We start from the raw sequence: 13,185 nt of genomic DNA, 5'->3' as shown, positions 1-13,185 counted from the left end.
CATATACAGGTACCATCTTCTTTGTTGTCTTCGTTCCATTGATTTTATGTCCCTCTGAAAACGTTTTCACTGCTCATGATTTGGGTCACAAAAAAATTTAAAGGAATTTCGGAAGGTGACTGTGGAAATAGTGCAGCTTTATACTCATATTAGCTCCCAAATTTTGAAAGTTCCCTAGCATGTTGTCGACTATTTTGGCATAGGTAGCTGCTTTCTTGTTGCCCGGAATGTTATTAACAACTATTACAAATGAATTCCAAACTGTTGTTTCAATGCAAGTTATAGAGATTACAAGGTTCATATCTTCGATCATTCTTCTAATTTGAGATCTATCAAATACTCTAGGTTTATCATTTTGTTGATCAGACTGGGAAATGTGTTGCAGATACAATGAAAGCGTGGTCTATCTTTATCCAGACCTTTAACAAACTGCTTCAAAATGCCAAATATGAAATGGAATGAAAGTAGGGTGATTTTATTCGGTTGAACTTAAGGCTCTTTAACCACATTAATTGACCCTGGCACTAATGCTTGCTACGGTCATTTTTTCGTCACCCAATGTTTTCCTCTGGCTTTGCTGCCCCACATATGTAAATTTCGTATAAAATTTCACATGCAAACAATGTATGTATGTATTTTCTGAAAAGTACAGATATACAGATAAACAAACAGACGGACAGGTGGACAGACAGGCAGGCAGTCAGGCAGGTTGACAGACAGACAAAGAGAGAAAGAGAGAGAGAGAGAGAGAGAGAGAGAGAGAGAGAGAGAGAGAGAGAGACAGACAGACAGACAGACAGATAGATAGATAGATAGATAGATAGATAGATAGATAGATAGATAGATAGATAGGTAGAGGATACAAGAATTGGAAATAAAACTGAAATTTCACCGCTTTGTATTCAAGTGGAAAAAGTACTTTAAATACTTATGTTAATTAATTTCAACGAATTTATGCTGTAATTGACTCAACCCGATTGAAACGAAGATTTCATGCTTCAAAAAATATTATAGTTTCAGTAATTTATATTTATCAGTAAACAACACCAGTTTTGTACGTGATTAACTCAGAAATTTTAACGAGAAAGGTGTCAATGAATACCGCCATGCATTTACAAGTTATTTTGTATATATTTATAACTTACCCTCTTTTAATGTAATGCTCATGTCATGTAGTTGGACTTGTTTTATTACACCCTTGAAATTATATAGAAAATTGATGTCTAGTTTAAACAATACAAATATTAGATCCATACAAACATTCACGGGAAAGTAATTATATTTATGAAATATAAACTATATAAGATTATGATGAAACAGAGTATTAAGACATATCGCTGGTTGATTTTTCTTTGATTTCAATAAGAATTGATCACTTCAGTCGCAGTTACATTTCTGACTTACCTGAAACTGATGCTCCAAAATTGATACACTTGTTGAATTATCAGTTTCCTTTATTCTAGAGAATTCTACTGGAATGTTACTGACATCGATGTCGTAATCTTTGGTGAGAATGTTTTCCACTAAAACATCATATATAAACTCCAGCTGTGTCTAAAAAAAAAGAGACGGATCAGTTTAAAATTACATGAACACTGTTGTCAGTAAACAATGGATTTTGATATAAAAACCATTCTTTAAGTTTCGTAGTCATAAATTTGGTAAAGAGAAGAGAAATCCTTTGTTTCATGCAAATATTCTTCAACTTGAAGGATTGAATGATTAGGTGAGATCAAAACAATTATTAGTTTGAACTGATATAAATCGTATTTAGACGTTAAAAATTGAGGTTTGAATGAGAATGTAAGAAACAGTGTGAATTTGAAGTATTCGTACAATATATGTATCTGAAGATAGAGAAGGTCTTAAAAGTAGAAGACCAGTCTTTATGTACTACATAACATGAATGTATTGTTATGTACTACATAACGTGAATGTAGTATTTGCTCTGAGAGATCATCCCATGCAGACAAAGAGTGCTAAAAACACAGACATCGTTAGTAATCGAGAATCTAGTAGTATGTGTGGCGGGTCCTTTTCCAGCAGCAGGCGTATGGCCATTACCTGCCAGTCAATACATCAACTTTTGTAGGCTATAAAGATTACCATTTGATATTAATATTGCTTCTGATTTAATCGTTTCTTTTTTCAAGTGTCTGCCGGCTAACTGATACCTTAGTGACTGCGCAGTAACTATTTTTCAACATATATCGTTGGTAGTGAGATTTGACTGGAATACATTGATCAGATCCCCTACTACTAAAATCATGTGATGTAGCACGACTTATTCTTATCCATTCTCTAGAGAGTATTATATGAAAAACAACAGCCTTCAACAAACGTTCAGTGTTCATGCATGACCTGATATAATAACGAAAGTTTAAATATTTTACCGAGGCGCAATATCTTTCCAATAACATTGTCACTGGGCACATAATTTGTTGGGGAATTTAGTAGATTTCAAAAACATGTGTAAAAATAACAAGGTAGAGTGGGTGTGTGGTAAGTAGCTTGCTTACAAACCACATGGTTCCGGGTTCAATCCCACTGCGTTGCACCTTCTGCATGTGTCTTCTACTATAGCTTCCGACCGACCAAAGCTTTTTGGATGGATTTGGTAGACGGAAACTGAAAGAAGTCCGCCGTATGTGTGTGTGTGCATATGTATATATATATATATATATATATATATATATAGATAGATATATATAACAGTTAATATGTCATGTTCTAATTATTCAAATATCATTTTACCCCCTAATTGAGGATAAAGATGCAATGTATTGCTTTTCAATGATTTTCATTTGTCTTCGTGTCGTGACTGGGCGTATACAATGCTGTAATACTAGTTCGGAAATTATTGAGGTATAAACTGTCAGAGTTGGCAGGATAGTCATTATGTAATGAGGCTAAAACTATAAATATTATTGAATATTTCAAGTTAATGTTATGATAATAATTGAAGTTAGTGACTTTGAGTTTGTGAAAATGCTAATTCAATGCATGGAATTCAGTGAATAATCCGGTAAGTAGCTTAAGTTTCATGTTAACATGTACAAACGCTACATGTATTTCAACAACAATGCTTATACAATGCGTATAAGAAACACGCATGTCAAGAGTCGAAATTTACAATGGATTAAATATGCTATTTATACAAGGAAAAGAATCAAACGGCTTTTCTTAAGCTTCCTTAAGAAAGTGCATATGAATTTCTCCTTTGTACGCGAGTGAAATGTTATAGTCACTATAATGTCTCTGTAAAAATAATCATGTGACATTTAAGAATATAAAATACTGCTAATATATAAATCGAATTAATGTGTGGACGCTTGTACATGATTGTCTGAGATTCCGTGTGTAAATAATAGTATAATTATTAGTAGATTATGTATTATATACTTTACTGTATATTCAATTGTGAGGGTGCATGATTTAATTGTACTCATGATCGGAAGAGCGTGGGTTCAACTCTTGCACTGGGTGGTGCGTTTCTTTCTTGAGCAAAACACTTCACATTACTCTGCGATCACTTTGACACCTGACGTGTGGCACATTGCCCACCTGTCCAGGCAGGGTAGATTTGACAGAGAGTGCGAGCTAATGGACAGCAGATAGATTTAATTACTATAAATAAATCACCTGTTCAGCATGCTCGGACTACAAGAGACTATCATCACATATAAACTTGTTTATATGCGTTAGTAGATATAAACGAATCAGCTTTTCATAAATATATAATACCGTATGTATATGTGTACGTGCGTGCGTGCGCGCGTGTGCGTTTGTGTGTATGTATGTGAGCGGGTGTGTGAGAGTAAAATGTTTTTCTTTTTGTATTCTAAACATGACATATTATTGCCTCGTAATTATGAAACATTTCCTTGTCTACTTCAGCAATGACTACTACAAACAATACGGAACATAAATGTAATAAGAAAAAGAACGAACAGATTTGACAAACACCTTATTTAGTTTGAGACATTTTGCATTCACGATGAACTTTTACTTGATTAGCAAATACAGATTTAATTCCCATTGCCTAGGAACACACAATATACGATAGCAGCGTGGAACACATACGTTAGCCATTCAGAAACACACAAAGATTGTTAACTTTCCTTAAACATGTATTGTTTATATGCTGTCAAACATTTTATCGCACCAAACTGCTTCCTGTCAATCACAACACCACACACATGGTATATCATATTGTTTTTACTTTGGACTACAGGGTAACTTTTTCACTCTTACGAAAAAAAGACATATAATACTGCAAAATTATCGTATTTTCTGAGTTATATAATCAGATTTGTTTCATGGTCTATATTGTGTGTCTTGGCGGTAGCTTGTCCCAACTCAAAGCAAACTATGGAATCGTAGCAATAGTTATGTTCCATACTCTCATAACAGCTATAACTGAAGAACAACTCACTCACAAATACTTCAGAATTTCTGTGCCTCATCCTTTGTTGATTCTGACAATGAGCAACTGACTTCCAACAATTAAATTAAAGAGTAAACGTCATGGTATTCCACAGACACATGCACTCTTAGTATAAATCCCAGTGGGACACAATGTCACAAGATTGCAGTTTTGAATGGAAAGCACACACTAATAAAAAAAAAAAAAGAGAGAGAGAGAGAGAAATGTGAGGATTAGAGAGAAGATTCAATCTCAACACCAAGCAGGTACTTTTGAAATCAGAGTGCAGAGGCAATTACGAATCCTGCAAGCCAATTTCTCTGGAGTTGTAAAATTTCTGCCATTTCACCACTTTTCAAGAAATAGCTAAATTATAGAAGATAACAGCAATGAACAATGTCGCTGAAAGAAAAGATGAAAGCAAGCCCATATAAGGGAGAGTTCCTGAGAGTTACGAGCTATTAGACTAAGTATTTTTTCTTATTTACATTGTCATTAACTCACCCTTTTCTGGACCATATGCATCCTCTCCTCCCGAAGCTTCGTGACACATGCCAATACATCAACAGATTCACCAGTCAACATCTCATTTAGAAGAATGTCAATGCAAATGTAAGTTCCGGTACGACCAACACCAGCACTGAAAGACGGGCCAAGGGCAATGAAATGTCTATGATCGCTTCCAACAATTTAATGAATAACAAAATAAATACATGGATTAGGCTTAGAGAACATAAACCAGTTACTTTTTATTAAAAGAGTTGAATATTAGTGGAAATGGCATCCAAAATTTGTAGTAATGTGCCTAGCAGTATATTTCGTATCATCAGCCAAAACAGTTTTAAATAAATATTTTCTTTAGGTGTGAAAACAATCATTATTAACACCACAGATTCTTCTGACTTATAACAATGTTAGTTAAAGTTTCTTGACTTACTACATCACATATACCTACATTATTATGACCTAGGAGGCAACCCTTGGTAATTTCTCTCAGTCATCATCCTATTTTGCAATTGTTTCTATTTCTTAAACCATCTCAGTATTTAGATTTGACCCCTTTGTTGACGTGATGTTATGAGTTAAAATGTTTTCTTTGATTAAACATAAGTTGATTCTGAAAACTTGATAAATGTTATTGTTAAGCAAAAGGAGGCAAACGTAGTAACAGTTTTGCAGAACACCATTTGGTTCAGTTTAGGCAAAATTTTCGTGGAATCTTACACCTTAGGAATATAATTTTACTACAAAGCACACTATATAATAACAAAACATTTCAAAATCTAACATGATGTTATTAAAACACACACAACTAAACAACTGCACATATATAAATATTATTTTTATTTCTCGCTACTCAAGTGAGTAGTATGAAATATAAACAGCGCTACATGGGTATATTTAGAGACAGCTTCAAATTCATCTCTGCCTGTATTGATCCTCTTTCAGAAATGGGGAAAAGAGAAACAACGCATCATTGTATAGAGAATATAATTATGCTTATTATAAATATAATTTTATCGATATAAATATATAAAACATATATCATGTTTAAATAATTCTAGTTACAAACCTGCAATGTACGACCAAAGGGTATGTTATATTCTTAGACTTTAATGCAGTTTTAAAATCTAAAATATATTCGGCGTGTTGTGGAATGTCATGATCTGGCCATTTTCTAAAGAAGAATTGATCGATTGTCCAACTTTCGTTTTCATACTGACAAGCACCTGTCTGTAAATAAAGACCTGTCTGTAAATAAAACAAAGAAAATGTTTGAAATGAATTGTGATGCACGAATATTATGAAGCACATATAAAGCAACATGATACTGTTGTAATATACTTTTTAATGATATTAGTTTTGAGAGTTTTTATATCATTACACAGCAACCAAATCGTTTCATAGCTCGACAAAATATCAATTTTCAAAACGAAATATATTTCTGATTCGATGTAAACTTTAAACTATATTAGTGCTTGCATCAATGAGACAAATCAGACCTACACCCTAAAACGCGGGAACATTTAAGCAGTCACTCAACCATCAAGAAATAGCAGCCAATTAAATCAGATAACTTTGCAGCATCTATAGAGTAAATAAAACATTAAGTAGCGTAGTGGTGGACATACAAAAGGCAGGGTAGTGAATGCTCGAATGTCTGTCATAAGCAAAGATCGACCTTATATGGCCTTTTCCGAAACAATGCCAACGTAAAATAACAATGTATATATCAGAGATGCGATGATATTAATTAAACGATAAAATCTCGTTGCTTTTCCCGCTATGTGTCATTCGAATGTTATAGGTCTTTGAATGTGTAACTATTTATCAAATAGTCCCATCCGAAGAAGACCTTCGGGAGAAATGACTATTGTGTATATCATTTTGTCGACCTGTCTATCGGATGTTGTTGTACATCACTGGTCACAGTTTGGGTGCTGATATTCTTGTACATTTTAAATGATACCACCCAACCTGTCTAGGCGGCAAGCAAACGTAACTCTTGCATAGTTACAGGGTTCATTATTTAATGTCTAGCAGAGAGAATCAAGTGAAATGATGTGTTTTGCTCAAAAACACAACTCAGGACCGGTCTGGGTATCAAAATCACAATCACGCCATCGTGAGTGCACTAAGCCACTCAACCTGCACACACACACGTACCCCCACACACCCACCAACACACTCACACACGCACACACAGGCACACGCGCGCGCGCACACACACTCACAGAGGCACGCGCACACGATCACACACATACACATATACATATATGTATATACACGCATGCATATGTTTGTGTGTTCATACGTGTGCTGGTGTAATATTATGTTAACTGTTTGTTATAGAATAAAACGAAAAACAAATGAACTCTGTGGTCGTTGCTTTCAATTCCTTTTCTTTGACAGGTTTGTCCAGAAATGTTTCACCGTTTATTCATTTCAGTAAATCGTTGACTTTAATCTGCGACTCTCATTAAACAGCTGATTAGATTTTGCTATATTTTGGTTCATTTCATGAACAAATTTAAAAAAATCACTTAGAAATTTGCTGTTTCTGCAGGCTTCTAGATTGTTACTCTAGAATTTTCCTCAATTTGTTGCTTTTGTGTTCTCATACGTTCCCAAAATAAGTTGCCGTCTGATAGTGGAATTTTTTTTTACTCTATAGGGTAGGTTATACAATATAATAGATTCTCGTTTTTATACTTCATGGAAATATTTATTTAAAGAGAAATCCCACTTATAATAGGTATTACTATAGAACACTGTACAATGGAGACAAGTACTGTTTAAACATGATAAGCACGTTATTTCTTTATCATTTTCATGTCAAAATAAATGTTTTCCACAAAGAATTATATACCATTTGAACGCTTTTCATGTGAACTTCCTTCTCATATATTTTTAATTACAATGTGACAGTTACATATAACGTCAGTGTATCTCAAGCAGTCTGGGATTTTCACGTATTCTCAAAGTTTGTTCCACTTTCTTTTTTTTTTTTTTTTTTTTTGTTACTGGATGGCAGCCCTCATTCTAGCTCAATGCGCTCACATGCCATAACGCAGGTTTTGTTAGAAATTATATACGCAAGTCGATTAATATTTTAGCCTTATTTTGATATAAAACTTGATGGTAGTAGGTCATTAGGAAATATAAAAGTGAAAATTTTATCATCACTTTTAACTGAGAAAATAGCATAATTTCTTTAAGGTTGTTATACAATCAGAAAGAAAATTTCTTACTAAATCATCGTGGTCATTGCCGATTTTGGCAAAGGTATGACGAAAAAGTGCAAAGTGAAAAATGAGGGCTGCATACTGACGTTCTTTTTTTCTTTACAATTAATAAATATTGATGCTATTCTTGAAACTGATAGATTTCCACTCGGTGAGAGGTCATACGCAAGACAAATTCAAGGACTGAAATACCGATTTTGATCTACAGTTTCAAGAAACGAACAAATTAATTGTTAAGCAAACATTTCTACGGGAAATTTAACTGAGTTAAATAAGTCCAAAATTAACATGTAATCATTGTACTGATAAAGTTGTTTATTGCCTATCGATGTGAACCGAGCGACATATGAATTTTACCTCGCGCATATTCTTGTACAAGTTAGTTTCGTATTTCTTATAGTAGTATTGATCTATTTTGTCAATAAAAATTATATTGTGCAATGAATATTATGTTATTCTATTAAAATCCGATGTTGTTGTTTGATCCTTGTCGAGCCATGCCTGGCACATAAGGGCCGGTTTTCTGGTTTCATTGGCGTATAGGTTCCCCACCTGGACGATACGCTGGTCCGTTGCAGGTGAGCTGCTAGATGCAAGATAAAAGAGTAAGGGTAGGTTGTGGTGAATGAGTCAGCAAATGTTCGCCATTACTTTCTGCCGAAACCACGTGAAGCTTAGGTATTTCGCTCATAAACACATATATCGCCCGGTCTGAGATTCGAACCCGGGATCCCTCGACTGCAACTCCATTACCCTAACCACTAGGCCATGTTCCTCCATAAATCCGATGTGATGTTTTTGAATTTTTCCCCGATTTTGAATGTGGTCGGATTTTTTGTCATAACGTTTACATTTTAACAGGTGTTAATATACACTTTTATATTTTGTAACGATTATCTGACCTACCACCATCGAGATTTATATCAAAATAAATCTAAAACATTGCTCTACCTGCATGTGTAACTATTGACAGAACTTAAGTTATAGCGTTCACCCTCATTGAACTATATTGAGGGTTACTGGTCAGAAGTAAAAAAAAAAAAAGAAAGAAATACGGGAAAAACTTTGTATATGGCTGGAAACACCAGGGCGTTCAAAGGACTCTGATATCTTAAGTGTCAGAAACCAGTAAAAGTAGAAAGGGAAAAATATTTCTCCTACTTTCTCTGTTTATTTTATCAATTAAATTTTATATGAGGCTACACTTTTTCAATGGTATTTCAGAATTTCACCATTCTTGTTAATGCTTCTCAAATAAAATTTGGAAGTATTTCAATGAACGTTGATTTCAAACTGCTACTATTTTAGTCCTCTTAAGCAAAATCATTCTTATAAAACATGAGATATTATGGAATGACTTACCTTTGAAATAATAAATCTTCGGTGTATATAAGTTGTATGAGATCTAGTGTTGATATGCGTAACTCGGATGGTGCCAAATGACTCAGTATGCTCTTCATCTGGCCAATACTGCATACACATCATCTGCAAAATATATGCTTCTTTAATATGTTCATAAGCCAAAATAAAGAGTATGCCCATTCTATAATCAAACATTTCAAACTATTGAAAATAAGGTGATTTATTGAAATTTTAGTAACTGTATTGTGTATGTGATCCTTATATAAGAATTGAAATGGGGAAAGTACTTGAGTGTAAAGTGCTGTGTGTGAACAATTAAATATGACAAAGTGATCATTAGTGTAGGAAAAGTTCTGTTTAAAGTGCTTCCTGAATCCTGTAATATATGCTATATTTAAGAGTAGATGGGAACTCTGGGCAAATGTTGATTTCTATCATATAATATATTGGGGATCTAAACAGGTTTAAATAATTACAACTAATAAATATCTATTATTAAATTTCTGAAGAGGCTCACATAAACTGCGTTTTCGGGAACACGCTATATATGTGTATCTCTTTAGAAATTTATTTTTTTCCCTCATGAAGGAGGAGGTGTCCAATAATAGATATAAATATTTTTCATATGATTAGATAACCGGATCTCCAGAAAAGCCATTGGATTATTGACTGGATTATTAATACCCAAACATTTATTTTTTAGACTCTTAACTCTCTTTATGATTTCGTTTTATAATCTCTAAGACGACTTATATATGTATTTGTTTTTCCAATATATTTTTAATACATATTAATATATTTATATATTTTTATATGCCTATTTTTAATGTATTTATTACTCTTTATAGTTTTATTATATTTATATACCTATATAATCTTAATATGTCTAATGAATTAAATATACTCTTAAAGAAATGCATCTATGTTGGGTCTATTGCTGAATATATGTATATATGAACTTGATTTGCCTAACTTTGATTCTTACTTCTATATTATACAGGGTGATTCAAAAGTCTCCATACATAGGGAAAAAATGCCTATTTTTAATGTATTTATTACTCTTTATAGTTTTATTATATTTATATACCTATATAATCTTAATATGTCTAATGAATTAAATATACTCTTAAAGAAATGCATCTATGTTGGGTCTATTGCTGAATATATGTATATATGAACTTGATTTGCCTAACTTTGATTCTTACTTCTATATTATACAGGGTGATTCAAAAGTCTCCATACATAGGGAAAAAATATTCCTTTATAAGTAAGTTTATAAGATCTCCTAGATGCCCTGATCTGACCCCGCTTGATTTCTATCTTTGGGGGCATTTGAAAGGCATGGTGTATCGTGGAAAGATAAAAGACATGAATAATTTGAAGGAACGCATCAGCAACTCATTTGCGCACGTATCACCAGATGTGCAATTACGAGTTCACAATGAGTGGGGTAAACGCATTGCAATGTGTATTCAAAACAACGGTAACCATAAAAGAGCCTGTTAAATAAAACAAAACTGTTCTTATAAACTGTTTCTTATAGAAAGATAATTTGTTCCTATGTATGGCGACTTTTGAATCAGCCTGTATTTATATATATATATATATATATATATATATATATATATATATATATATATATATATATATATATATATATATATATATATATATATATATATATATATATATATATATATATACATATATAAATATATAAATAGATACACACACGCATATATGTATGTATGTGTCTATGTATGTATAGTTATTCAGTTGTTCACGTTAATGTATATGTATATCAATCGTTAGCGTCTAGATTCTCTATAATCCTAAAACTAAATTCTTGAGAATCTGTAGTGTGAACACACTATCACCAGAGTAATTACGTAAAAGTCTCCATGCATTCTAAATGCATTTACGGTTTAACATATCCACAGGATAACATCTTAAGGTATTGAATAATCTAGTTTTTATACTTTTTTTCTGAAACGTACGTTTATACGGGACATCTTAGACTCTACTAAATATGCAACAGACATATATGATTATGTATATAAATGAAAGTTATGCATAAATTGTCCAATTTCCAAGAAATTATTTCAGATATTCTTGTCCATAATATATTCCTAAAGAATATACACCATATCTTGTAGCAACCATATTTTCAATGATACTACTCATATCCAAATGGTGCTGTTAAACAAAGACGATTGACTGATCAAATTAAGTACTCACTCACACATTACCCACAAAATTACAAACCAAAAGTATAAAAGGAATAATCACATGATTTAGTCTGTCATTTATTATTTCTAAAACAAAAATACTGATAGTTAAAATTCCTTTTAATTTACGGTCCAAAGACATCCCTAATAATCATGAATTTTATAAAATCTCCAACAAAATTACAATTAACCTCTATTGCAATGCATACCTGGTTCTTCTTAGTCATAATCTCATAATAGAGACCACCTATCGCAGTTTTACGGCACAGTGCATCTGTCTTCCCCAAGGAATATTTTTCTTATCAAAAGAACTAATATATAGAGCTATGGAAAACACAAACTCTTCCTCTTCATCGACGTCAAACTTATCCCATCAACACTGCTAAACATTCAAACTGAAACGTCAGACTTCGTTTGCTTCTTTGGCTTTCCATTATTGTTTCTTTGATAGATTTCAAAGCTACTGGAAAATTCTATCCTTCCCTACAAAATATAACTATGATACGACTCTATTTTCCAGTTCCTGTTCGTTGAATAAAAATTGAATATTAATTTCACATTGTAATCATAAGACTTGCCAAAGTTTTAAGGAATTTAAATCTACTATCTTATGTTTTGATCGATTACTTCTGCCGTATTTGTATATATCGTAACATTGGGTGTCCATATTTATGTATACAGCTTTATACGCATGTCTGTCTCCATACATTTTTGTAAGTTCCGTATGTTACAAGAGTCGGAGCATATCATTTAATGTACGTCTACTTCAGAATATGTTTTACATAAGCATCCTATGGCATTTATCAATGTATGTACCGCTTAAAGACGAATAACGAAAACTTAATTAACATCTACACTCCCTCTATTGGTTGTCTGCTGAGGAGTTGTTATTCCGATTTCAACGAGTTACGACAAGATCACTATCACCCAATAAGGTCAGTAATCTGCAGCATAATCTAATGCAACCATTTGCAGCAGAGGAGCAAGCTGAAAAGATGTATAAAGGAGAAGAGATTTATACATTATAAGATCACAGGCGTAAGTACTTTAACATAATTATGAGGTAGAAATCAACATGACAGTGTGTAACAACTGTTGACCAATGTTAGACATGTTAATTACAAGTACACTCCATCTGCTGGACTTCTAAATAATGTCTGTCTATAAAATTTCCCTCACGACGTTGGATCGACTCGAGACTAAGGCAAAGACACTTTATCAAATATGGCAAGCAGTGGGATCAAACTGGAACTCTCATATTTTCTAAAGAAAATTCTTCGAAATATATATGTGCGTGTGTGTGTGTGTGTGTGTGTGTGTGTGTGTGTGTGTGTGTGTGTGTGTGTGTGTGTGTGCGTGTGTGTGTGTGTGCGTGTGTGTGCGTGTTTGTGTGTATGTGTGCATGCATAATACATACATCCAA

At 33.1% G+C, this 13,185-nt stretch overlaps 1 protein-coding gene across 2 annotated transcripts in view; it reads right to left on the bottom strand.

Moving 5' to 3' along the window:
* Positions 1 to 13,185, bottom strand: part of LOC106874640 (uncharacterized) — a 182,045-nt gene that overhangs the window by 18,096 nt on the left and 150,764 nt on the right. For both annotated transcript variants that reach the window (XM_089363154.1, XM_089363153.1), the window contains 5 exons: positions 9,535 to 9,657; positions 6,000 to 6,178; positions 4,931 to 5,066; positions 1,405 to 1,554; positions 1,146 to 1,197 (listed from right to left, as the gene is read on the bottom strand). In XM_089363154.1, coding sequence (XP_089219280.1) covers positions 1,146 to 1,197; positions 1,405 to 1,554; positions 4,931 to 5,066; positions 6,000 to 6,178; positions 9,535 to 9,657 — 640 coding nt within the window. The remainder of the gene's footprint in view (positions 1 to 1,145; positions 1,198 to 1,404; positions 1,555 to 4,930; positions 5,067 to 5,999; positions 6,179 to 9,534; positions 9,658 to 13,185) is intronic.

The sequence above is a fragment of the Octopus bimaculoides genome, chromosome 14, assembly GCF_046866305.1.
Source record: "Octopus bimaculoides isolate indiv1 chromosome 14, ASM4686630v1, whole genome shotgun sequence".
Lineage (NCBI taxonomy): Eukaryota > Metazoa > Mollusca > Cephalopoda > Octopoda > Octopodidae > Octopus > Octopus bimaculoides.
Note: the sequence above shows the minus strand (reverse complement) of the source record. Positions and strands in the feature narration are given on the sequence as shown.